Source organism: Pipistrellus hanaki (assembly GCF_964339955.1).
Source record: "Pipistrellus hanaki genome assembly, chromosome: 1".
Lineage (NCBI taxonomy): Eukaryota > Metazoa > Chordata > Mammalia > Chiroptera > Vespertilionidae > Pipistrellus > Pipistrellus hanaki.
Genome location: NC_140503.1, coordinates 58,797,907 through 58,822,379, shown reverse-complemented (window position 1 = coordinate 58,822,379; position 24,473 = coordinate 58,797,907). Strand labels below are relative to the sequence as shown.

At 40.1% G+C, this 24,473-nt stretch overlaps 1 protein-coding gene and 1 long non-coding RNA gene across 3 annotated transcripts in view; one reads left to right on the top strand and one right to left on the bottom strand.

Moving 5' to 3' along the window:
• The window catches only part of LOC311616419, a 29,417-nt gene extending 20,363 nt beyond the window's left edge, over nucleotides 1-9,054 (top strand). The window contains exon 3 of the long non-coding RNA XR_014793886.1: nucleotides 8,990-9,054. This is a non-coding gene — a long non-coding RNA (uncharacterized lncRNA). The remainder of the gene's footprint in view (nucleotides 1-8,989) is intronic.
• The window catches only part of GATM (glycine amidinotransferase), a 36,561-nt gene that overhangs the window by 9,150 nt on the left and 2,938 nt on the right, over nucleotides 1-24,473 (bottom strand). The window contains exons 1-2 of one of the 2 annotated variants that reach the window (XM_084871743.1): nucleotides 7,896-8,096; nucleotides 6,274-6,492 (exon numbers count right to left, since the gene is read on the bottom strand). In XM_084871743.1, coding sequence (XP_084727869.1) covers nucleotides 6,274-6,492; nucleotides 7,896-7,964 — 288 coding nt within the window. In that variant the 5' untranslated portion in view covers nucleotides 7,965-8,096. Of the gene's footprint in view, nucleotides 1-6,273; nucleotides 6,493-7,895; nucleotides 8,097-24,473 lie in introns of those variants that run through there. The other variant, XM_084871744.1, reaches the window with a different exon arrangement.

Here is a 24,473-nt window from a genome sequence, read left to right as displayed (position 1 = left end):
CTAGCCGGGACCGGTTTGGCTCAATGAATAGAGTGTCGGCTTGGGGACTGAAGGGCCCCGGGTTCGATTCCGGTCAAGGGCATGTACCTTGGTTGCGGGCATATCTCCAGTAGGGGGTGTGCAAGAGGCAGCTGATCGATGACTCTCTCATTGATGTTTTGAACTCTCTATCTCTCTCCCTTCCACTCTACAAAAATCAATAAAATATATATATATATATTTTTAAAAAGTATGAAAATCTAGTGGATTCTTCATTGAGATTGTTTTGCATGCTTCATTATGTGCAAATGTGGCTAAGTTCTCAGTAAATTTAAAGAAATATATTGAGAAATCTAGGTGATGCATGTGGATGTAACCTATCAAAATAGATGAAGCAGAATTCTAATTAGAAGATCCAAATGGTAAGAAGCCTGTGACCTTCACCAAAAGGTTGGCAAAGCAATATATGTTATTTATATATTTTAGTTTTATAAAATGTTTAAGGCCAGTATTTAAAAAATACATCCATATATATCATTAAATAAGTGACCAATTACCAGTACTGATCATGTCAGATAAGAATGTTTCCATCACAGATCAGACAATTTCAGATAGTGGTAAGTGCTTTTAAGGAAGGAAAACTGAGTAATGAAATATAGTTTGTCTAAATGTCTAACTCTTTAATGTCTAAGACAGTGTTTCTTCCAGATTTTTGGCTTTACTCCCATTTTTACCTTAGCTTAACAAATATCAAACATATGAAGCAGACCTGCCTCCTCTTAGTTCAGTATCTAGGTTCACACCAATTAGGCTGGAGCTGAACCTGCTGGCAGAGGATTGGGAATCTAACTAACAGAGGATTAGGAATCTAACTAATAGGTCTTTAGCAAAAATGAAGAATGTCAGTAAACTTTAAAACAAGGATTGGCAAACTAAAGCCCAAACTAAATCTGCCCTCTGCCTGTTTTTGCACATAAAGTTTTATGGGAACATACACACATTCCTTTACATATTGTCTATGGTGGTTGTGCACTACAACAGCAGAGTTGAGAATGGGTACTTGCGCAACAGAGACCTATGGTTGCAGAGGCTGAAATATTTATTATCTAATGCTACATAGAATAATTTACCTACCCCTGTCTAAAGTATTAATTGCTTTACTTTTGAAGATATATAGGCAGACAATAAACTTAATATCTAGCTCCAGAAAAATGTTATCAGTATTAAAAATTTGAGTACTTTTTTCCATTAAAAATTTAAATATATATATATATATTTTTTTTATTGATTTTTTACAGAGAGGAAGGAAGAGGAATAGAGAGTTAGAAACATCGATCAGCTGCCTCCTGCACACCCCCTACTGGGGATGTGCCCGCAATCAATGTACATGCCTTGACCGGAATCGAACCTGGGACCCTTGAGTCTGCAGGCCGATGCTCTATCCACTGAGCCAAACTGGTTTTGGCTCATTAAAAATTTTTAATGTTAACATTATTGCAGATGCCCCTCATTTCTTCCCCCCGCCCCTCTCTCGCTCTCGCTCTCTCTCCCCCTGCCCTCCCCCCTTTTTCCTCCTCCTTCCCATAGCCCGCCTTCACCTATTCCCTCTTCCCCCTCCTTTGGTCTTCACCACACTACTGTCCCTGTTCATGGAGTATGCATATATGTTCTTTAGATAATCCTTTCAGTTTTTTTACCCAGTTACCCACATCCCCTCCTTTCTGGGACCTGCCAGTCTGTTCCATGTATCCATGTATTTTTTAAGATCAGTCCACTCTTTTAAAAAACAAAACAAAAGCACTCCACTGTTGTCTACGCCTAGGAAGTCCTGCAGCAGCAACCAGAAGGAGAGGATAATAATGACTCTTTATATTCCTCTCAGACACATTCTGGTACTCCATCCATTCACCACTTCATCCTTCTCATGCCAGGCACATCTCTTATAATCCACTTCGGCACAAGAAGCCTTTGAAAATTTAACACTGGGTCAATGGCAGGTGCACAGCCATGTCGTCTTGCCAGGCACATTCCAAAGTAGCCTATGTGACTATTTGTGCAGAGCAAAGCTTGCCTAGATAAATATAAAGTAAACTTCCCCGGGAGAAAAACTTATTTGAACAAGTGTGACTTGTAAAGCTCATACTCTGGCTAAGGTTGGACAAAGTCCAAATGATCAGGGTACATTATATTTTCAAGGAAACAGTTAGGAACCATTTACACCTCCTTTATTACCCTGCTAAATCAGTTATCAATCATTTACCAAGTGTCTGCAAGATAAAAAAACACATGCCAAAACACTGTTTTTAATAATGTTCTAGAGTTGGCTGTATTCCGAGAAACTTTGTAGTCTTTCAGAGGCTAAAATCTTTCAGCAGGGGTTGCCAAATCAATTTTATATAGTATTTGGAAGGTTAGGAAACATCAAAAGAAATTTCTTCCTTATCCAGTTACAAACATATTACATTAACTTTTATAGATTTTATACTTCATAAAAGATCCTTCATCAAAGGCTTTATAAAAAAACAAAAGCAAAGCAAAAAGCACATATTTGATGGAAAGTATTATATTTGCAGAATTAAAAAGCCATATAGGTTTTAAAAATTGTGTTTCCTGATAACGTAAAGTTTAGCTAGCACTTACATTTTCCCACATATTTTATGCTGTAATTGCATATAAATAATTTACTACATTGTTCTATCTTTCATTGTTCCCACAACTGATTAATATATTGGTGTCATTTTCCTCCATCTGGAAGATGGTAAGGCCTTGCCCCCAGGGGTCATGCATGTCTTAGATTTGCTTTCTGCTCCCACAATACCTAGTTTTTAGTATGTGGCATAAAACAGAAATATCCAGACAAATAAATAAAGTCAATACTGCTAATGCTATTAATATCTACAACTATTATACCTCCAATGTACTTTCACAATGTAATTAACAAACTGGATCCACACAATTACAATGAGTTATGGTTTTGTCCTTTAAAATACTTAACATGTAACCTTTTACCTTCATATTTAATTGTGTTAGGTAGATAGCAAACTTCTTAATACCTTGATTTTACAGAGGCCCAGAAATTTGTGGAATCTTGCACAAGGTAAAACCACTGATTAACTGAGACTAGGTATCAAGCTTTATCAAATACCTAATTCAATCCCAGTCTCCTGATTTCAGCCTGGTTCACTTCCCACAATCCCAAGAAATTACAAAGTCCTAAATTATAAGTCAAGGAACATAAAAATAAAAATAATGTCTGAGAATTCTGAATACATAGTATCACATAGTATGAAAGTCAGTGATTTTAAAGACAAGTAGAAGGATAAACTATTGCTTGAACTTCACCTAATTAAAATGATTAGGGGATGGGGCATCTTTTCAAGAAAGGATTTAAAAAAGATCATGCCTTTTAAAACATGTGGCCCTGGCTGGTGTGGCTCAGTTGGTAGGAGCATTCATTCTCTACAGTAGGGGTGTCGAACTCAATCAGAGAAGGGGCCAAAATCTAAAATCCAGCCTAAATCGCGGGCCGAATGGTTTACTGAACAGTCATAAACTGACAATGTCATAAACTGACAGCGGAGTGCAGTGATGACAGCGCGGTGCGGGTCACATTGCAAGGCCTGGCGGGCTGGATTTGGCCCGCGGGCCTTGTGTTTGACACATGTGCTCTACAGGGAAAGGCCAAGGGTTCAATTCCTGGTCAGGGCACATGCCTTGGTTTCTGGTTCAATCCCCTGGCCCAGATCTGAGTCCATGCCAGAGGCAACCAATCAATATTTTTCCATCATATGGAAGCTCTCTCTTTCCTTCCCTCCCTTCCCTTCTTTCTAAAAATCAATGATTAATGTCCTCAGGTGAGGATAAAAAAAAAGCAAAACATGTGGATGAGTCAAAACCGATTTGGCTCAGTGGAGTGTCGGCCTGCAGACTCAAGGGTCCCAGGTTCGATTCCGGTCAAGGGCTGGTTGTGGGCACATCCCCAGTGGAGAGTGTGCAGGAGGCAGCTGGTCAATGTCTCTCTCTCATCGATGTTTCTAACGCTCTATCCCTCTCCCTTCCTCTCTGTAAAATATCAATAAAATATATTCAAACAAATGAACAAACATGTGGATGACATAGAAATCAATCTGTTCTTCAAAATCAGAACCAAAGATAAGTTTCAGAACAATTAGAAGTTGTTGCTTTATCTTACTCTGTCTTCAAGATCTTACTCAAGAATCATTTTCTTCTAGAAGACTTTCCAACTATTCTGCACCTGGTCATTGCTTTTTCCTTAGCTCTCCTGTAACTGCAGTTCAACTGCCTTCTCAGTTGGTTGGCATAAAATACTTAGTATTAGTTTTCATTTTTATATGAACATAGTATCTCTCCAAATACGAAGTTATTTTCTGCTCATACCTCTGGAGCCCTGGTACAATGTAGGCAACATTTCTGATGATGATGACAAGGATGTAAAAGAACTTATTTCCTCAATCCACATTACAAACACAAATGTCAATATTCAGGAAGAATTTAAGTACATTGACGATATATTTGTATCCCATGATTAATGGGAGTGTAGGCTGTGTCTACAATATTGATGGCATTCCCTCAGCTATGGGACTCTTATGCACTACACAACCTGAACACCAAACCATGAAGGCCCTGGCTATACAATAGTACAGATGAAGAACACTAGGTATTTTTAAAAAGAGAGATATTACTCATTCATTTCAGGGAAATTCTGTAAGGCTTTGTGGCAGGTGGAATTGGAGCTAGTCATGATAAGAGGGGTGCTGGAAAAAGGGTGGAAGAGACCTAGGTGTGAGAAAAGGCACGAGGCTTGTTTAGGGATTAGTGAGTAGTCTGGTTTGGCTGCTTATATGGTTATCTTTTAAAGTCTGTTGAAAACCAGGGTAAGCTGAAACCAGTTTGGCTCAGTGGATAGAGCGTAGGCCTGTGGACTGACAGGTTCCAGGTACGATTCCAGTCAAGGGCATGTATCTTGGTTGTGGGGCACATCCCCAGTAGGGGGTGTGCAAGAGGCAGCTGGTCGATGTTTCTTTCTCATCAGTGTTTCTAACTCTCTATCCCTCTCTCTTCCTCTCTGTAAAAAATCAATAAAAATATATATTAAAAACAAAACCAAAAAAAAAAAAAAAAAACAGGGTGAGAGAGCGAGCCAGTAGGAATGCAAATCTGCTAACCTGCCATACTAACATCTCTGAGTCAGTGAGTGAAATGGGGAGTCCTGGAAATACAGACAAAAGCCAAATTGTGAAGGATTTTGAACACCACAAGGACTTCATCCTAAGCAAAGAGGTAGAAAATACGGCAGTGATGAGTAAAAGCAGGATGAGTAACATGATTGAATTTTGGTTTTTAAAAAGTCACTCTGGCCGAAACCGGTTTGGCTCAGTGGATAGAGCATCGGCCTGCGGACTGAAAGGTCCCAGATTCGATTCCGGTCAAGGGCATGTACACTGGCTGCGGGCACATCCCCGGTAGGGGGTGTGCAGGAGGCAGCTGGTCGATGATTCTCTCTCATCGATGTTTCTGACTCTCTATTCCTCTCCCTTCCTCTCCATAAAAAATCAAGTAAAAAAAAAAAAAAATCACTCTGATAGAAGCTGGAAGGTGGTTGGGAGAGAAGAGTGAATAGGGGAGGCCTGTAAGGAGTTAACTGCAATAGTCCAGACAGTAGATGACAACCTGACCAAAGGCAGCAGCAGAGGATTGGAGGCAAAGTTCACTTTAACAAAAGGCTTGTTAGATCTTGGAGAATGAATGTGGAGGATGTGACTGAAATAGGAATCAAAGATGATTCTTTGGTGTTTTTGCTTGATTAAATAGGAATGCCAAAAACTGAAAGGGAAAAGTGAAGAGTCCAGTTTAGCAAAGTGACTGGCAGTTGAATTCAAGATGTGCCATGTTTGAGGTCCTGTGGCAACTTCCAGGAAGCAGTTAATTGAACATGCTGATTTGGACAGAGTTCAGGAGAGAAATTTGGGCTAGAGTGGAGACAGGATCTGAAGCTGTGAGAACAGCCAAGAGAAGAGGGCCAGTCACGAAGACGTGAGGAACAGTTAAAGAACTAACATCCCCAGAAAGAAACCTCTCAGAATCCACAGGATTCTGTGTAAATAGTGTCAAATACTGCAGAGGTGCCAATTAAGAGAACTCAAACTCAACGCTGGGTTTGGGACTCGGGAGTAAGTGAAGTGAAAGCAGTTGGAGAGGAGTGCCGGAGCAGAAGCCAGACTGCAGAAGCTGAGGAGTGACCCCACTTCAGACATGTGAACACCTTTGCGTTACCTTCACCTCCACGGTGAATGGTGGAACACAGGCGTTTTCCGCTCTGCCCACGATCACTTCCTCCAAGGGGTCCCATTCGTTGTAAGAAGAAACGGGGCAGTCCTTGGGCAGAGGATCAGTGGCTTTGTCCTCGGCTGCACAGGAATTCCTGGAGGACGCCGTAGCTGCCTGGGTGCTCTGGAAAGTTTGCTGCACCCATCCCCTTAAGGTTCTTCCAACCTTCCAAGGACAAAGAAGTGATTATTGTGTGGCCAGGTACAGTACTTGGGGGGAGGGGAAGCAGAAGTGGGGTGAAAACCCAGGGTAACATAGTGAGACATTTAAAATCCTCTTAGAGAGTGTAAACCAAGATGTTAGTTTATAGGTAGGCAGTGGTTACAGGTGAGTTTACCTTCCTATTTATTTATACATTATCTTATCTATTATGTTAATTGGCGTAACTCTTTAAAACCACCTCAGAAGATGTTGTCCCCAGCCATCACAGGTCCCATTTGTATCTCAGAATGGTTTTCTGCAATCGAGCTTTAATTAAACTAAACAGCTGGCCTGCAGATGATGGTCACCCTCTTCCCAGAAAACCACCGAAAGCTGCTCCGAGTCTCCCTGCCAAGACCAGCTGTGGGAGGGAGTCGCCTTTCCTCTTCAGTATCAAAGATTACCAATATTAGATGTTTTTTCCCCAAAGTGAAAACATGTAGAGGGCTTTATCTTTCAAAATAGTTTCAAACCAAATTTTTTTCATTGCTGACAGACATTTCACATTCTTTGGCACTTCGATTTTGAGAATAACCAAGTGCCACCTACTCCATTTTACAGATGGTCTGCAGGCACAAATTTAAACAGCTAGAAAGGAGATCTAAGCACTTGAAAAAAGCTTTTTGAAAATGCAGGGCCTTTAAAAATCAAGAGCAGGGAGAGTCCCTCACCACTGGGCAAATCTCAAGTCTCCAAATCTCTCTCCTGGTTAAACTCTTAGCAAGGAGGGGAAGACGGGTGGGGATCAAAGCAACGAGAGTGACAGCTGTTGTAGAACCAGTTGCTGGGGTTGGGTTGGGGGTGGGGGATAGCCAAACTGCCTCAATAGTCCTGGTTTTAGGAGCTGGCGAGGGTCTGGAGGCGCGAGTTCACACACCAGGGAAATGGAGGGCGGGACCGGGCAGAAACTCTGGGTACAGACCATACTCCTCCAACTTCTCCTCGGGACTCAGGACTCCATGTTACACTTAGAGTGGGTCTGCCCGCTCCCTCTCCGTCCTAAATCCCCACTCTGCCTCTTCTCCCGTCCACCCCACATGCAAGCCCAACTCTATGCCCACAGGAGGCAATAAGCCCCAATAACACCTTTTTACTAAAAGGTGTTCTTGTCACCCCCATCCCCTCCGGGCCACAAGCTCCATGGAGCGAGAGATGAGGCTGAGGAGGGCGCATCCCCTGCGCTGACGGCCACCGCGGCCAGAGACGCGTAGAGACCCAGTGTGCCCTCGGGGTGTGTCCCCAGGCTGGGGACACAGCCAAGCTCCCTGCAGCCAGCAAAGATTCCTGAAGCCGAGCTCCCTAGAGGGACCAGAAAGCAGCAGGTCTGCAGTGCTAGCTGGGGCAAAGCGAGGCGGACGCGCACGCACCCGAGACCCGATGTAGTGAACCGCCTCGGCGCCGCGGCTCCCGCCGCGCAGACACCGCACCCGCAGCATCGCTCCGCTCCGCTCCCGCCTGGTCCGCGAGCCGAATGGTCCCTTCGCTGGGCCGCGTCTGACCGTCCGTCTGATGTGCCCGAGAGTGCTCCCGCAGTGGGGTATCCGGGCCCACGGCCCGCAGCCTTTTGTAACTTCGCCACGCCCAGCGCCCCCCCTCCTTCGCGCCCATTGGCTGCCCGGAACAGGTGGCCGGCCGCCCCGAATTAGGAATGGTTAGGGACTGTCCCGGGGCGCAGAGTCAAGTGCCCGGAGCCTGCCTTTTTTTAGCCAGGCAGTCCTCCCACTGACTGTGCTGCGCTCAGAGAAGCCCAGCCTGGGTTCCCCTTCCCTCCTCCCCACAAGGAGGCCCACGAGTGTCACAGGGAAGGGGAGAAGTCCTGACTTCAGACGAAGTAAACTCAACATATACATCTATTGTTTAAAGTTTACATTTATGGATTTAAGTATGCAAGGCGTGAATACAGTCACGCGTCTAAATTCATCTGTGTGCACTGACCTCATGTTACTATGAATGAAACCACCTCGAGTTTAGGTGGCCGCTTAGGGCAACACCGGGAATGAGACTGGAGCATACTCAGGCTGGAATTCAGGTCCTGCCACTCCTTAGGGGGCTGCGCTTGTTAGGTGTTCTTTGGAATAGTTGCCCTTCCAAATAGCCTTTGGCCCTGTGCCCCTGGCTTAAGAAACTCCGTCATGAAAATAGAGACAAATGTGGCCAGAAGGGAGGCATACAGAAAGTTTCTTCCATTTCATGTGTTTACATTTTTAAATTCAATTTTACTAAGATACAATTGTTAGGAAAGTAGTTTCCTAGCGGTGCAAAGTCTAAATTGCTGTGCATTTGTGCACAACTAGAGAACTAGTTGTGCACAAATCTAGTTCCTAGCAGGAGATGGGTCAGAGAGATTTGAGTATTTCATTTTTCTACCTACAAAACAAGTAATTATTCACTTATTTATTTTTTGTTAACCCTCACTCGAATATTCATTCATTCATTCATTCATTCATTCATTCATTCATAGTGGAAGACAGAGAGAAGTGTCAACCATCTTTTGGTTGCACCCTGCAGGAACCCGGACCAGGGCCCGGAGGAGCCTGTGACTAAGGTATGTGCCCTTGCCCGGAATCGAACCCCGGGGACCAATGCTGTATGCATTGATCCAGATCATCTAGGGATATAATTATTTACTTTCAATGAGCTGTCCTTTTAATTCTGGTGTCTCAAACTGGTTTTCCAAATTTAATTAATGGAAAGCACCAACCAGGATGGCATGGTGGAAAGATCGGTGCAGAGAGAAGAGGGAGAACTGGGTTCTAATCTTGACTATTTTTCTTGTTAATCCTCACCTGAGGATATTTTTCCATTGATTTTTAGAGAGAGGGGAAGGGGAGGCAGAGACAGAGAAACATCGATGTGAGATCTCACATCTATTGATTGCCTTCTCCACCCATGAATCAAGCCTGCAACTGAGGCAGTGCCCTGGACCTGAATGGAACCCTGGATCCTTCATTCCCTGGGCTGATGCTCTATCCGGCGAGGGTAATCTTGACTTTGTTATAGACTACAATGTATCTTCTTGAATGGCAATCATCTTATCCTGGAAGGAAGAACAATTGCATTTATTGTTCCTAGCACACAGGGACATTGAAAGGCCAAATGAAGAGACTGTACATGCAGACTTGGTGTGGACCTAGAGTTATGTGAATATGAGGTAATATTTTACCAGCCTAACAACAAGGAGGCCTCCAAATGTGATAATAGTGTGAAAGGAGTCAGTAAGTCTAGGTTCATATCTTAGCTCTACTACTAACTTGCTGTCTGACTTGGAACCAGTTTCCTTCACCTTCTAGTGAAGGTTTTGGGAAATTCCTACCATTTCTTAAAATTTACAAAGTGCCTTCTCCAAACAATTAAATGCAGCCATGTCTAAGGTCTAATTCTATCAGTATACTAGAGATGTGCTCCTCAATTAAGGAATTTCAGAGTATAGTAAGAACACACAACAAATGGTATTGACATTGCTTCATATCATTTCTGTCTGAGATCTGAGGATTTCTCATGGCACTTATTAAAGACAATTTTAATTTTGCAGTAAGAATTGGATCTGCCTGGAAATCATGAGTCTATGGCAGTGGTTGGCAAACTCATTAGTCAACAGAGCCAAAAATCAACGGTACAATGACTGAAAATTCTTTTGAGAGCCAAAAATTTCAAACTTAAACAATATAGGTAGGTACATTGTTATTAATTTAATTAGGGTACTTTGTTGGGCACCAGATGTAGGAATCTCTTTCACAACCCGCATGGAAAGAGTTCCAATTTAGGGTTTGGGTTCTGGAGAAGGGCCGCACACAAATGAAAAGACTTAAGACTTGAAGAAATTCAACTTGGCGATATGGGGGGGCCAGGCGGTAGTCCAACCCTAGTGGGAGAACTACTCACTTCTCTGGCCCTACCATCCCCTTTTATTAAGGCTTTGGGGAAAACATCTTAGGCAATATAAACAGAAATTTACATGTAGCCCTTAGGAAATAACAGAAACTTACATGGGATAAACAAGGTGGAGGCTGCTTCAGCTAACAATGTCTCAACTAAACGTTAGAGCAGTTAAGGTTGTTGACCAGCCTTCCTGGCTTCCTGTCAACATCTCTTTTTTAGTGAAACTGATTTGTTTTCCAGCAGTACATGGTATTTTGTGGAAGAGCCACACTCAAGGGGCCAAAGAGCCGCATGTGGCTGGAGAGCTGTGATTTGCTGACCACTGGTCTAGGGTATCATTAAGTTTTACATATTTACTTATTATAGCCACAGAACATACACTTATCTCCTAGAATCCAGGAAAAAGTATGTGTGTAGAGCCACCAACCCAGTTCTACTGTAAACACAAATCAAAGTACTTTCCTCACTCCCTCTTCCTTCTTATTTTTTATCCTTGAAAAAGAATTTGTAATAATTTTTATATCGATCTCATCAATTGCAAGTACAAATATTCCATACTGGCTTGTTTGTCTAATATTAGGCCAACTCTGTAAAGTATCGATGGTGATACCTGAGAACTCCCTAGTCTTTAATTGCTGCTTCCCTCCTCCCCCCCCCCCCCCCCCCCAAGATGAAATGACTGTGAACTCTTTGCTCCTTCTTCCTCATTGACAATAGATTAGTTTTTGTCTGGGTGTATGTTTTCATTTCTCATTGATATATACCTAGGATCATAATTGCTGTATCATATGGTAACTCCATGATTTACATTTTGAAGAACTGGCAAACTATCTTTCCAAGTAGCTGAACCAGTTTTATTACATTCCCACAAGCAATGTGTGAGTGTTCCAATTTTTCCACATCCTCACCAACATTTGTATATCCATCATTTTTATTATATCCATTCTAGTGGGTGGGACATGGTATATCATTGTGGTTAATTTACATTTCCCTAATGACTAATGATGTTGATAATCTATTCATGTGCTTATTGGCCATTTATACATGTTCTTTTGGTCTCCTCAGTCTTAGGAGAGGTTCAAATTGAAATACCTTTAGTTAGAGAGGAATTGATGCCCATTTAGAGGAACTAACATCCTACTTTCACTCGAGGCAAAATTAATAGCTGTTTAAAAATACAAAGTGAAAAAAACAAACAAACACAAAGTGAGAATACTTCTTTAAATAGATTGCATACAACTCAGTTTAGAAACACCCTTGAACTTAAAAAAAATTATGAAAAGTAACCTTAAATGATTGAGAGGAAATTTCTCTTTTGGAATAGATAAATAAGAAGTGAATACAGTTTAAATAATTAAACAATGGGCTTGTAAGAGACATTATCACCAATATTCCTATCTTTTGGAGGAGACGTGCTTAGAATTTAGTAATCTACTGTTTTGTAAAAGGTAAAGTTATCATTTTAATAGAAATAAGTCCATATAAAAGAAAAAGATAAAGTATTTTTGTGATAAATGTACTTCTATCACATGAACCTGGCCTTAGTGCTCAATTAATATTTGTTGACTTTAGCTTTAAAGTTGCTTCCACTCTTACTAACAATAACAATTACTGTTTACTGAGGGGTTTTTTTCTTTCTTTCTTTCTTTTTTTAAATATTTTATTGATTTTGTATGAGAGGAAGGGAGAGAGAGAGAGAGTTAGAAACATCGATGCGAGAGAGTCATCAATCAGCTGCCTCTTGCACACCCCCTGCCAGGGAGAGAGTCATCGATCAGCTGCCTCTTGCACATCCCCTACCAGGGATATGCCCACAACCAAGGTACATGCCCTTGACCGGAATTGAACCCGGGACCCTTCAGTCCCCAAGCCGATGCTCTATCCATTGAGCCAAACCATCCTCGGCTGTTTACTGAGTTCTTATCATGTACCAAATAAAAGCTTCAAATATGTTATCTCATTTACTCATCTATGAGGGAGGAAGTCTTCTCATAATAATTTCATGTAGATGAGGAAACTGAGCCTTAGAGAAGTTAAATAAATTACCCAGAGTTAAACAGCTGTCAAGGAGCTGACAGAGCCAAATTCAAACTCAGGCCTGTATGCCCTTAATTTCTATAATTTCTTTTGATTTTCTCACAAATTCTCAGGGGAATATCTTTTGCATAATACAAGGTATACATAATACAACTTCTAACATTAGATTCTCTCCTGTAAACTTCATGTTGTGTCACATGCTCCCAGTATCCTTCAAGATATCGCTGAGTGTTTCTTCCAGGAGCTATTTATCAGATAATTGCCTTCTTAGGACAACACCATGCCCATAAGATTGTGTGGTGATGAGTCTTTGACAAATTAAACTTCCGTAGGTCAGCATAGCTGAATGCTGAAGATAAAGACCAGACATGGTATGAGGCCTCTAAACAAGTGCAGAAATGGCTTAGACACTCTGAGAACTGTGCAAGGCAAGGGAAGGTATTTTAACATAGGTTTAGCTGATGCTCTATTTGCTATAGTCAAAGAAGGGAGATCACCAGGAAGGGGCAGGATACTCCAGAGGGTCTATCCCAGCACTAATAAACTACATATTTATTCCCACTTAAGTCCAACCTTAAGATTTCTAGCAGCGGCTAAAATAGCTCCTTTCACCCTGCAGAAAAATTTATTGTGCCTCACATACTAGTAGCCTGGCACTCTGTTTCCTAACGCAGCCGTCACTAGAACTGGTAGTGCTGCCCAGGGGTAGGCCACAGCTAATCAGCACCCAAAAGAAAGGAAGGAATATTGGCCAATTCCAGAAATGATGCAGAGGTTAGTGAAATCCTATCATTATGTTACAGAATGTCATTACCACAAAAATTTCTTTGCCCAGGAACAATTTCTGGTTTTACAGTAAATATCCCTTGGATGCCTTAGTGGTGGGAAGGTGGTTCTCACTGGACCCTCTTCCTTGTCTTATTCTTTCAGCCCAAATTCCTCTCCCAGACTTTTTCCCAATCCTTTTCCTCAATCTGACCTCCTATTTTCACATCTGGCCTAGATTTTCAAAAATGCTATTAAATAAGAAATGACTGAATAACCAACAACTAAAGAATGGTTAAGGAAATTATAGCACATTCAATATTTGGCTCTAATGTGAACAAATAAATTTTTCTTACTGAGTATTTATTTTTACACACACACACACACACACACATATATTACTGATTTCAGAGAGGAAGAAAGAGGGAGAGATTGAAACATCTATGATGAGAGAGGATCATTGATTGGCTGCCTTCCACATGCCTCCTACTGGGGATTGAGCACACAACCCTGGCATGTACCCTTGGCTGGAATCAAGCTGGGACCATTCAGTCCTCAGGCTGATGCTCTATCTGCAGACCAAACGAGCTAGGGCTGAGTATTTCTTAACTGAATGAATTTAGAGTTTAGAATAACTTAATCAAAGGATAAACATGCAACCACTAATAAGAATGTTTACAAAAAATTGTAATAACTTAGGACAATTCTTATGTCATGCTATTAAGAACAGAATATGAAATTATACATATATGGTAGTCTCTCAACCATATTGAATATCTATGCATATAAAATCCTGGAAATTAATTAATTAAAATTGTAATAGTGACTATTTGGATAAAAACATAAGGGGAAGTCTTTATATTCTTCTTTCTGCTTTTCTGCAACTTGTATAGTTTTTCCCATGAGCCATTATTACATTTATAATCAGAAAAAGAAACATAATTTTACAAGAAGCAAAGAGTTCTGTGTATTCCCACAAAGAACTCTCTTATTGTTACAGATATTTCCCCTTGCGGCTCTGCCCAAGAGAACGGAAGATACTGTTCTGGGAGAAAACCTCCCAAAGCCACCTGGCGCCTCGTGTCCACACATGCAGTGACCTGGCAGGACGGGGAGATTAGTGTGGGAATGTACTTCTGTCTATCCTGCGCTCTGCCCAGTTCTCTCAGGTCTGCGCTTGCTCTCTCACTGCTGCCTAGCCCACTTGTTGCTGGTGAGGAATTTTCCAGAATTATCACTCCAGCAAAAGGCACCTCTTTAGATGGGCCCTGGGAAATGGAGAAGTAACACCTGCCAGTGTTCTGTACCCTTCCTGAGTATTCCTTCTTGGCTTGGTCAACATTCTAGGAAAGCACTCCCTGTTGCCCCACCTCAAAATCAATTAAGTGGCACCCCACCATGATCACCAGTCATGCTCTCCTTACTAAGGAAAGTTCTGCCCAAACACAATTATTCAGAATTTGCAAACTTAGGGTCAAAAGCTGGAGCCAATTTTGAACTTTGCTTAGGAACCCTACATTTCTGTTTCTACCACACTGTTCAGAATTTAAAAGCCAGGCCTAAGCTACAATATTCAGTCATAAGATGGGTAGTCAGTCATAAGATGGGAATGGAATGAGCAGAGAGGCATGAATTTTTTATGAAGCCTTGATCTGGAAACGACAGAATGTAACAGCCAACACCTGGCCTTTCTAGCATGTTTATGTGACAGCAATTAAGTCACCCCAGGGGACAGATTTTGTGCATATCCACATTCCCAAGAGAGAGAATCTGCAAAATGAGACAACTGTGCTTTTCTGGCCCAGCTCTGTAGCAACCACATTTCTGACCTAGCAGCTAATTCATAGATGGGTAAATCCAGTAATTCCAGATGTTCATATACAGCCATTGTAATAAATGACTACTACTATAGGGTTGACTCCTCTCTGGCTGTTTAGATCAGAGAGTCACATTTCATGATCTTCCTACTTTCTTAGGTCGAAAGCCTTCCCTGCCTCCACAGTTCCTCCCTGTGCACCAGTGCACCTTGTTAGCACCTCTTTTATGGATCTTGTCACCTGGCTGTAACAGCTTGTATACAGACTGATCTCTCTCACCAGACCAAGACCTCTGGAGGGCAGGCACTAGCACCTAGCATAGTGATCACCTCTTACTACGTGTTTGTGGAATTAATTTGCTAATCACAATGTTGATATTTTCTCCTCAGAATTGATACCACTCCTTAAAAGGAGTTTTTATAGAATTTTATAACTGAGAGGGACCTCGTTTTTTAGATGGGATAACTATGGCTCAGAAAGGCCAAACGACCCATTTGTACTCATCACACTGCTGAGATGACTTCTCCGTGCAATTCTGTTTTCAAGAGTTAATGAGCTTTAGGAAAATGGACCTGGATTTTATGCTCTGAGAGTTCAAATCTGTAAGCCTTTAACTTCCAGGTTTAGCAAACTGTTGCTGTAAGCCCCAAGAAGAGAGTTAAGTGTGGATGTTATAGGTAGGGACTTTGTACCGTCTGCCCTCTAAACTTGTGGAATCTATATGTCAAGGGAAATCTTACTTTAATATGCTACAACTATTTGCATGAGTTTGTGGAAAGTTTTATTTTATTTCCATGGTAGGTTTTAGATTTATAGAAAAGTTACAAAGTAGAACAGAGTTCCTGTATCCCAATTTCCATTTCCTTCAATGTAATCATCTTATATTAATTGTGATGGTATATTCTTCAAAACTAAGGAAATAATACTCTGCATTATTACTACTAACTAAACCTCAGACTAACTCAGATTTCACCAATTTCCCACTAGTAATGTTGTTCTTCCATTCCAGAATCCCACATTGCATCTAGTTGTCATGTCTTCTCTGGTCTCCTCTGTTCTGTGACAGTTTCTTAGTCTTTGTTTTCATGACCCTAAAGGTTTTGAGGAGTACTGTTGGTTGGGTATTTTGTAGGTTGTCTCTCAAAGTGGCTTTGTCTTATGTCTTCTTGTGATTAGACTGGGGTTATGGGTGTTATGGGAAAGAATACCAGAGGGATGAGGTGCCCTTCTCATTGCATTATATTAGAAGATAGGTGACAACCTCATGCTATCACTGGTGATGTCAATTTAACCCTGATCATTTAGTTAAGTGGTATTTATCAGGTTTATCCCTTGTAAAGTGCATTTTTTCCTTTGCATTCTCTATTTTTTTGGAAGTGAGTTATTAAGACCAGTCTGGAAGGGGAGAAAAGTTTATCTTCATATATTATTTAGAGCTAGAGGCCCGGTGCACAAAATTCATGCATGGGTAGGGTCCCTAGGCCTTGCTGGCAATCAGGGCCAATCAGGTTCCCCACTCTCTGCCTCCCCACCTCCTCCTTCCCCTGATCCCTCATCGCCCCACCACCACCATGGTCACCTGCCATGTTCTATGCCACCCCTGGTGGTCAATGCACATCATAGCAAGCGATTGAACTCCCTGTCTCTCGGTTGAACTCCTAAGGAGACACTTTGCATATTAGCCTATATATATATATATATATATATATATATATATATATATATATATATATATAGTTTCTTATGCAAAGGGATTTATCTCTTCTCTTCCCTTTATTTACAAAAATTTTAGTTTAATAGATAATAGCAATTGATTGAATATATGGGAAATTAAACTAAAATTATAATTGTTTACTAGTAAGACAGTGAGTTTTGCCCAGCCAGCATGGCTCAGTGGTTGAGCGTTGACCTATAAACCAGGAGGTCACAGTTTGATTCCTGGTCGGGGCACATGCCTGGGTTGCAGACTAAGTCCCCAGTGGGAGGTGTGCAGGAGGCTGCCGATCAATGATTCTCTCTTATCATTAATGTTTATAGCTCTCTCCTCTCTTCCTTTCTGAAATCAATAATGTGTGTGTGTGTGTGTGTGTGTGTGTGTATTAAAAGACCAAGTTTTGGCAGATATAGAATAGCATATTGAATTAAAATATGAATTTAAGAGGTAAACACTTCTTTGGGGATACCATTTCATAGCAATAAATTTTCCAACTGAAATTTATTCCTTTAATCATTAAAAGTGTTTTAATATATAAATTTATCCCATTCTTATGGCTGCCTTTCTAAGATGTATCATGTTTTTAACTGCTTGAACAGAATATGCTGAACACAATTTAACCTTTTTACAAACATTGAGCATTATACTGAAATTCACAGCAATGATGATGTTGAGTTTGATGACCTCTAAACTTTCTTCTAATCTAAGTTTAATAGCCATCAGGCAAAAGTAATGAAACTACGTCCCCAAATAACCAAAGCTTCTTATTTTCCACCTAAGGTTTCACCTTGGGAGTGGGGATACAGTGGACTCAGCCTACTCTACACCAGAGAGAAGCAATAGATGCTCACACAAAAGCATCTAGGACAGCACATACAAATCATTCGGGGAGGTTGTTACAAGGTAGATTTTGATTCATGCCCGAGATTCTGCATTTCTAACAACCTCCCAAGTGATGCCAGTGCTGCTGGCCCATAGATCACTGAGTAGCAAGGATCCAGGCTCAGTGGTTGAGCATTGACCTATAAACCAGGAGGTCACAATTTGATTCCTGGCCGGGCACATACCAAACTTTATATTATAGTTAGGTTGTTTTACAGGACTTTCTGAGGCCAGGGAGTCCCTGGTACGGCGCAGAGCTTTTCTCTCATGCTGCAAAGAGCTTTGAGTAGATATGGATCTCCACATAGTATGGCCAAAGCTTAGAAAAAGAAGGAGCTAGGTCACAAAAATAAATACCTATATATACCAAAGGAAGGAAAGGGAATTCTCTTCCTTAAGAGAACTTAAGGATACAAACACTTCATTAATTGTGGTTCCTTTGGTGTTGAAAAGAAGTACCCAGACCACATTAAAAAAGTCAATAAACTAGATTTATGTAAAGATCAGTTTTGTGGAGAGAAGGTCCACTTCTAGAAAATTGACGCTTCTTATCCTAAAATTACACTAGAATATTTTAGGGCAACACTAATGTACCTTTTATGTGATTGCTTCTACTGTTATTTTCTGACAAACAAAAGGTGGGCCTCTCTGTCCTTCAAGATTTAAGCCACAGCAACCAAACTCTTAGCTGCGTTCTAATTAAGCTAATATGATATATGGATTCTACTTATTTAAATACACAATGAAATTATGATTGCTGTTTGAAATGTAGTCTCTTTATTAGGGCAACTAATAAAGTTTCTTGACTCTGAAGTCTTTCACATCATTATGTGCAAGACAACAGCTTGATATAGTTCTAGTGAGAAATGCAGTGCCGAGGGAAGACTACACAGGCTGGTCTGGAGACCTGAATTCTAGTCCCTGCTCCATCAGTAACCACTTGGATAATATTATTACTTGAACAAGTTGCTTAACCTCTCCAGACCTAATTATACAAACTAATTCATCTCAAAGTTTCTTCAGGTCCTGGTGTTTCACCACCCTATTCTGATATCTCAGAAGATACTTTGTGTGCATTCAGAACATTGCTTACCCTTGTTTATAATGCCATTAAGAAAGATGATTCATCCAAGTTTGTGCCTTAACTCTTGAGCAAGTAGCAGCTTGAATGCTATCTCATATCAAGCATCCATTAGGAAAAGTAGCTGGGATTTTGACCGCACTTCTTGCATAGATCCGCTTGTGGCTGTATGATAGCTAGTGGTTTGATTAATATTTGCAGAGTTATTGCTAACTTCCCTTTTCCCCAATAATGACTACAAATCAAGGTTTATAACAGAAATTATTAACAGATGGTAATATTCTGAATCTATCATAAGTGGGTAACAAATATTATATTAGAGTTGACTTTAAAAGGTAAAAAAAAAAAAAAATGCTGACTGTTGCCTGAAAAATTGTAACTTGGTAAATATGCATCCAGGACAAAGGCAGGCGCTTATGGCAGAATGAGATGCAGCACAGTATAGTGGTAGCATCGTGGTAAAGAACGTGGGCTGTAGAGCTCACCCCCAGGTTCGAAACCTGACTCTCATCACTTACTAGCTGTATGACCTTGTGAAGGTATTCAGCCCCACTGAGTATGTAACTCACAGAGTTATGATTATTAAATGAATACAGGTAAAGCACTTAAAACAGCACTCACTACCACTTAGTTATTGTTATTTATTACAATTAGGAACTGAAATGGGGGAAAGGGGAACTAGTCAGGACAGGAAGGCAAGCTTAGTCGAATTAAGAAATAAAAAGATGCTGAGAGCCAGTTCAGAAATGGGGAAGATAGTACTTCCCACATCTGCTTCTGTCCTTGAGAATTATCTGTAGTGCATGACAACAGTCTTATATGAAAACTCTCTACTCTGTGTGTTTAGTATTTCAAAGGGACTTCAGATATATCTTCTCATTTGGTTATCAGCAATCTAGGAGGTAATTAACTCTCTTGTACAACCTAGCAAATACTGCTACTGTCACAGAATTGGATAAGGCAAGCATAGGATGGATCCTGAGAGCAGCAAAGCACAGCCCAGCACAGCAGGCCATCGTTTCTATGTGGGTTCTGAGAAGTGTGGCTGGGTTTTTATATGTCACCAGAGAAGGAATGTGGGGCTATTTCATTTCCCAAGGTGGCCTCATAAGACATTTCCTGAAGTCATTGCATTTGATCTTCTTATCTTCACACTCACCAAACATACTTCAAATTTCTTGGTAGTAAGCATATTTTACATGCCTTAGTTGTGCGGCAGAAAATAGCCATTTAAGCATTTTGTCTGTTTAGCCCTGACAGATACTTGTATTACAAGGCAACACCCTATGGAACATTACCACAAAAACGTCTCAAAGAGAATTAGGGTACCAGTAGAAAATGGCTATATGGTGATGATAGAACATAATCACTAGCCAGATAATAGGAAATATGTATCAGGAAAGTTAGTAGCTTATTATTACAGATTAAAATAATAGTGATCACTACTATATGCCTGTAGTATGCCAAGTGTTTTATGTGAATTTAATCATCATGGTATTGAAGTATAGCAAACAGTAGGAGCTCAATAAATATTTGTTGAGTAAATGAATCTATGAAGTAGGAGTTACTTGTATCCCTTTTACAAAAGATGAAAATTAGATTTAGAGTCTTACGTTTTGCCTAAGGTCACGTAATTGTTAACTAGTGAATGTAGTTCATATTGGTAAACTCAAATTTGATTATAGCACAGCATACAGTGTAGTGGTTCAGAGTGAGAACTTTGGAGCCAGTTAGACCATCTGGTTTTGAATCCTAGCTCTGCCACTTACTAGCTGTGTGACCTTGGTAAAGTTAGTTAACCATTCTGTGCCTCAATTCCTTCATCTGTAAATAAGAAATAATAATTTGAACCTCCCAAGTTTTGGCCGATTTAATGAGATCATACATGTAAAGCACTTGGAACTGTGCCTGATACAGTATAGCTAATACTGTTTAAATGAGCCTTATATTACCTATCAATAGAGCATCCTGTTTTTCAAAAGAAATTTCTATAAATTATCTCATGATATACTTGTAAGGCAGGCAGTAATAATGACCATTAATATAATAGTATGTTACTTAATCCTCACAACAACCCATTTTATATATTATAATAATCAGGCTTAGGAAGGTTAGATGAATTGCCCAAGATCACACAGCAAGTCAATAGATAGCTCCTGTAGGGAGAATGAAAGATTACTAACACACAATGTCAACTCTTAAAATTAGGAGGGATTAGAGGGGAGACAGGAAAACGACTAGTTCCTTAAGGCAAAATGAAGCCATATGCTAACAGGTGGTTACAAGCTGAGGAAAGCCTGAGGAAGAATCAATGAGTTCTATCTCGAGGTGGTATGTTTGCCTAGATTCCATCCCAATGGTACAAAAGTAGGTCAGACATTGCTTCATGGTAATGAAACACTTAGTTTATTTGAAGTCAGAAAAGTTTGAAGGTCTGGGAGTAGCAGAACAACATGAAAAAAGTTTCATAAAAAACACAAAAACTCCACCACAGAAAAATAAAACACTGAAAAATGCCTAGGCATTCATGGCTACTCCCACGCATTTTTGGATGTGGGAATGAAACAGTGACCTTCATTTCAACGGACAAATGAAGTATTCAGTACCAAGATAATGTGAACAATGTGATTATTTTAAAGAAAGTCCCCTTTCTACTTGAGAAGATTCAGAATTTGTATCTTCCCATATCCTCAGTTTTGCTACTTTGGAACCTAGTGCATCAATTTCTTCTGGAGTCAGTCCTCCCATTTTGAGGCAAAAGGGTTGTAAGACCTCTCTTAATTCTCTCTCAGGTCTTATACTCTTCTAGCAAGGCATTGCCAATCAGTGAGAGATATAATGGTGCAGTAAAGATATTTCTGTCTCCTCTGCCTGTTCTTGGTGCCTTGGAAAATAGAAATGAAAGATTTTATTCTATTCTTGGAAGGTGTGTAGCAGAGAACTAGAGGAACTTAGGTGAAGTAAGTACAGGGAATTACTATGAATAAACCATTTTCTATGTTGTTTTCCCCATTTCGGTAGATGGGCCTTGTTTCTGGCTCAGTCCCCAAGACCAGATCTTATATAATACTACAGGCCCAGTGCATAAATTCATGCCCTGGTTGAACTCCCTGTTGAGGGGACAATTTGCATATTACCCTTTTATTATATAGAATTAGGTTACTTACTCCTAGACAAGTTTGAGAGTGTGAAAGTTCTAGGATTTGTCATTATAGACTAGAATTCTCAGATCTGGTGTACTGTACTGGTATCTCAAATATAATATTCAAACCAGACTTTCTGAGATTCAAGCTCATTGTCCTAAATTCAAACCAAATCTCTGTAATGGAGAAAACAGACATATTTAATTATTAAGCATTTAGTATTTTGCTTAATGTTAGGGAGTGGGGAGCAAAAATTAAAAAATATTAGAAAAGAGTGGTACAAATTACTAAATCACTTAAAGATCTCACTGGAAGATAATACAAAGTCACATTAAATAATTGCCAAACAACAGAAACAGACTACAACTAGATGTAGAAATGCATAAATATATGCTGGACTTTTTTCTGGCCCAGTTTCACAGATAAGATCTTACATAATATTGTGTCCACTCTTAGACAAGTTTGAGCATTTGAAAAACCTAAGATTTAAGAAGGTAGATACAACCAGTCAAAGCACAGCAGATTCCTGGATGGATTAATATAGCAGTAATGTGAGGAGGGATTAGAGAGATGGCATTTAAATAGGAGGCTGCTGCAGTAATTCAGCAAAAGTGATAAGGATTCCTATTGATAGTGGGAAAATGGAAGATGAATGTGTAGATAAGTCAATAGCACATGGGTTTCGAATTGCATGTTACATTCAACCTTAAAATACAGTATTTGAACATCAGCAATGATTATGGTGATAATACTAAATTTTAACAGAATTTTAAAAAATATATATTTTATTGATTTGTTACAGAGAGGAAGGGAGAGGGATAGAGAGTTAGAAACACTGATGAGAGAGAAACATCGATCAGCTACCTCCTGCACAACCCCTTCTGGGGACGTACCCACAACTAAGATACATGCCCTTGACCGGAATTGAACCTGGGACCTTCAGCCCCCAGGCCAAAGCTCTATCCACTGAGCCAAACCAGTTAGGGCTTAACAGAGTTTTATTCAATGCTTGATTTAACTGAAAATTTAAATTGTCAAAAGAGGGAGAGATGAATAAGTGGCAGGAAGTGTGGCCTCTATCAGGAGCAAGGATATCCTCCTTGAAGATTACCCTGAGTCTACCTGAGTCTGCCCTGAATAGCATCTGGTGAGTCTGGGAAGAACAAGCTCTAATCCACATAGCCAGACTCGATTCCTAACTTCAATCCAACAAGTATTTATTTATTTATTTAAATATATTTTATTGATTTTCCACAGAGAGGAAGGGAGAGGATAGAGAGCTAGAAATGTCAATGAGAGAGAAACATCGACCAGCTGCCTCCTGTACACTCCCCACCGGGGATGTGCCCGCAATCAATGTACATGCCCTTGACCGGAATCGAACCTGGGACCTTTCAGTCCGCAGACCGATGCTCTATCCACTGAGCCAAACCGGTTTCGGCCCAACAAGTATTTATTAGGCACGACTATAATCCAGCACATTACAATTCCTGTAAAGTATACCATAGATACATATTTTTAAGTTAGTTTCTATCTTCAAATAACTACCTATGCAGAGTAATAAAATGTTCATCTTGTTTTTCATGTGTAAAACAATTAGAAAAAATAGAACGTAAGTGCCAAAGGTATGATAAAGACAAACTGGTTTTCTTTTAAATTTCTTAAATACAACAACCATGTTCCACCCTTTCCTTCTGACTGGTACTCTGACCCCCACCCCAATTCTTCTGCTTGGCTCCCTCCTTGTCATCCTTCAGATTGGAGCTTAAATGTCACTTCCTCAGAGAGGTCTTCCCTGCTTCCCTGTGTAAAGTAGCCCTTTTCTGTTTATTTTTCCTCATAGCAATTTCATCACCTTTAATTACCTGGTTTATTCACCTATTGAGTCCTTTGGTGTCTGACTTCTTCACTAGACTATAAACTCTATGAAGAAAAGAGTTACATTTCTTTTAACCACCATATACTCAGTCTCTGGTACAATAAGTAGCACAAAGTAGATATTCAATAAACATTTGTTTAATAAATACATGACAGTTATTACTTTTACTAATTGAACAGTTTGAACCAATATCATGGGAGATAATTATCTTAAAAGACTTGACTTCTAAAAAATGATGAAACAAGAACTTTCCTGAAAAACTATAAGAACAGATTGTTAAAATGATGTTTTGTGAAGTAGTCTGCAGGTTATTTATAATTCAGCAAAGATTTATAATGGCTCTATTCACCCACCTTCCCAAATTTCTATGATGTAAAGAATATTTCTGCCTCGGTATATGAGGAAAACTTGAAAGAACAATTTTAACAATGTCCTATCTGCTTGGCATATAATGTATCTTTGGCAATAACTCACTTGATATATATGTATGAACATATCGTGATAAAGTAAATCATTTTCAAGTGTAAATGAATCTCTGTACTTATCCATTGAAACTCATAATCATTGCTACTGTTCAAATATATTAGGGTTGAGCATAACATGAAAATGAAAGCACAAGAAGGATTAGCATTCATAGATCTATTGATGTCTCATAATACTGGCTTAACCATTTTCTTTAAAATTTTCACAATTATGGTATATTTCACAGCCTGAAATATAATATTTAATATGTAATATTATTGATGTG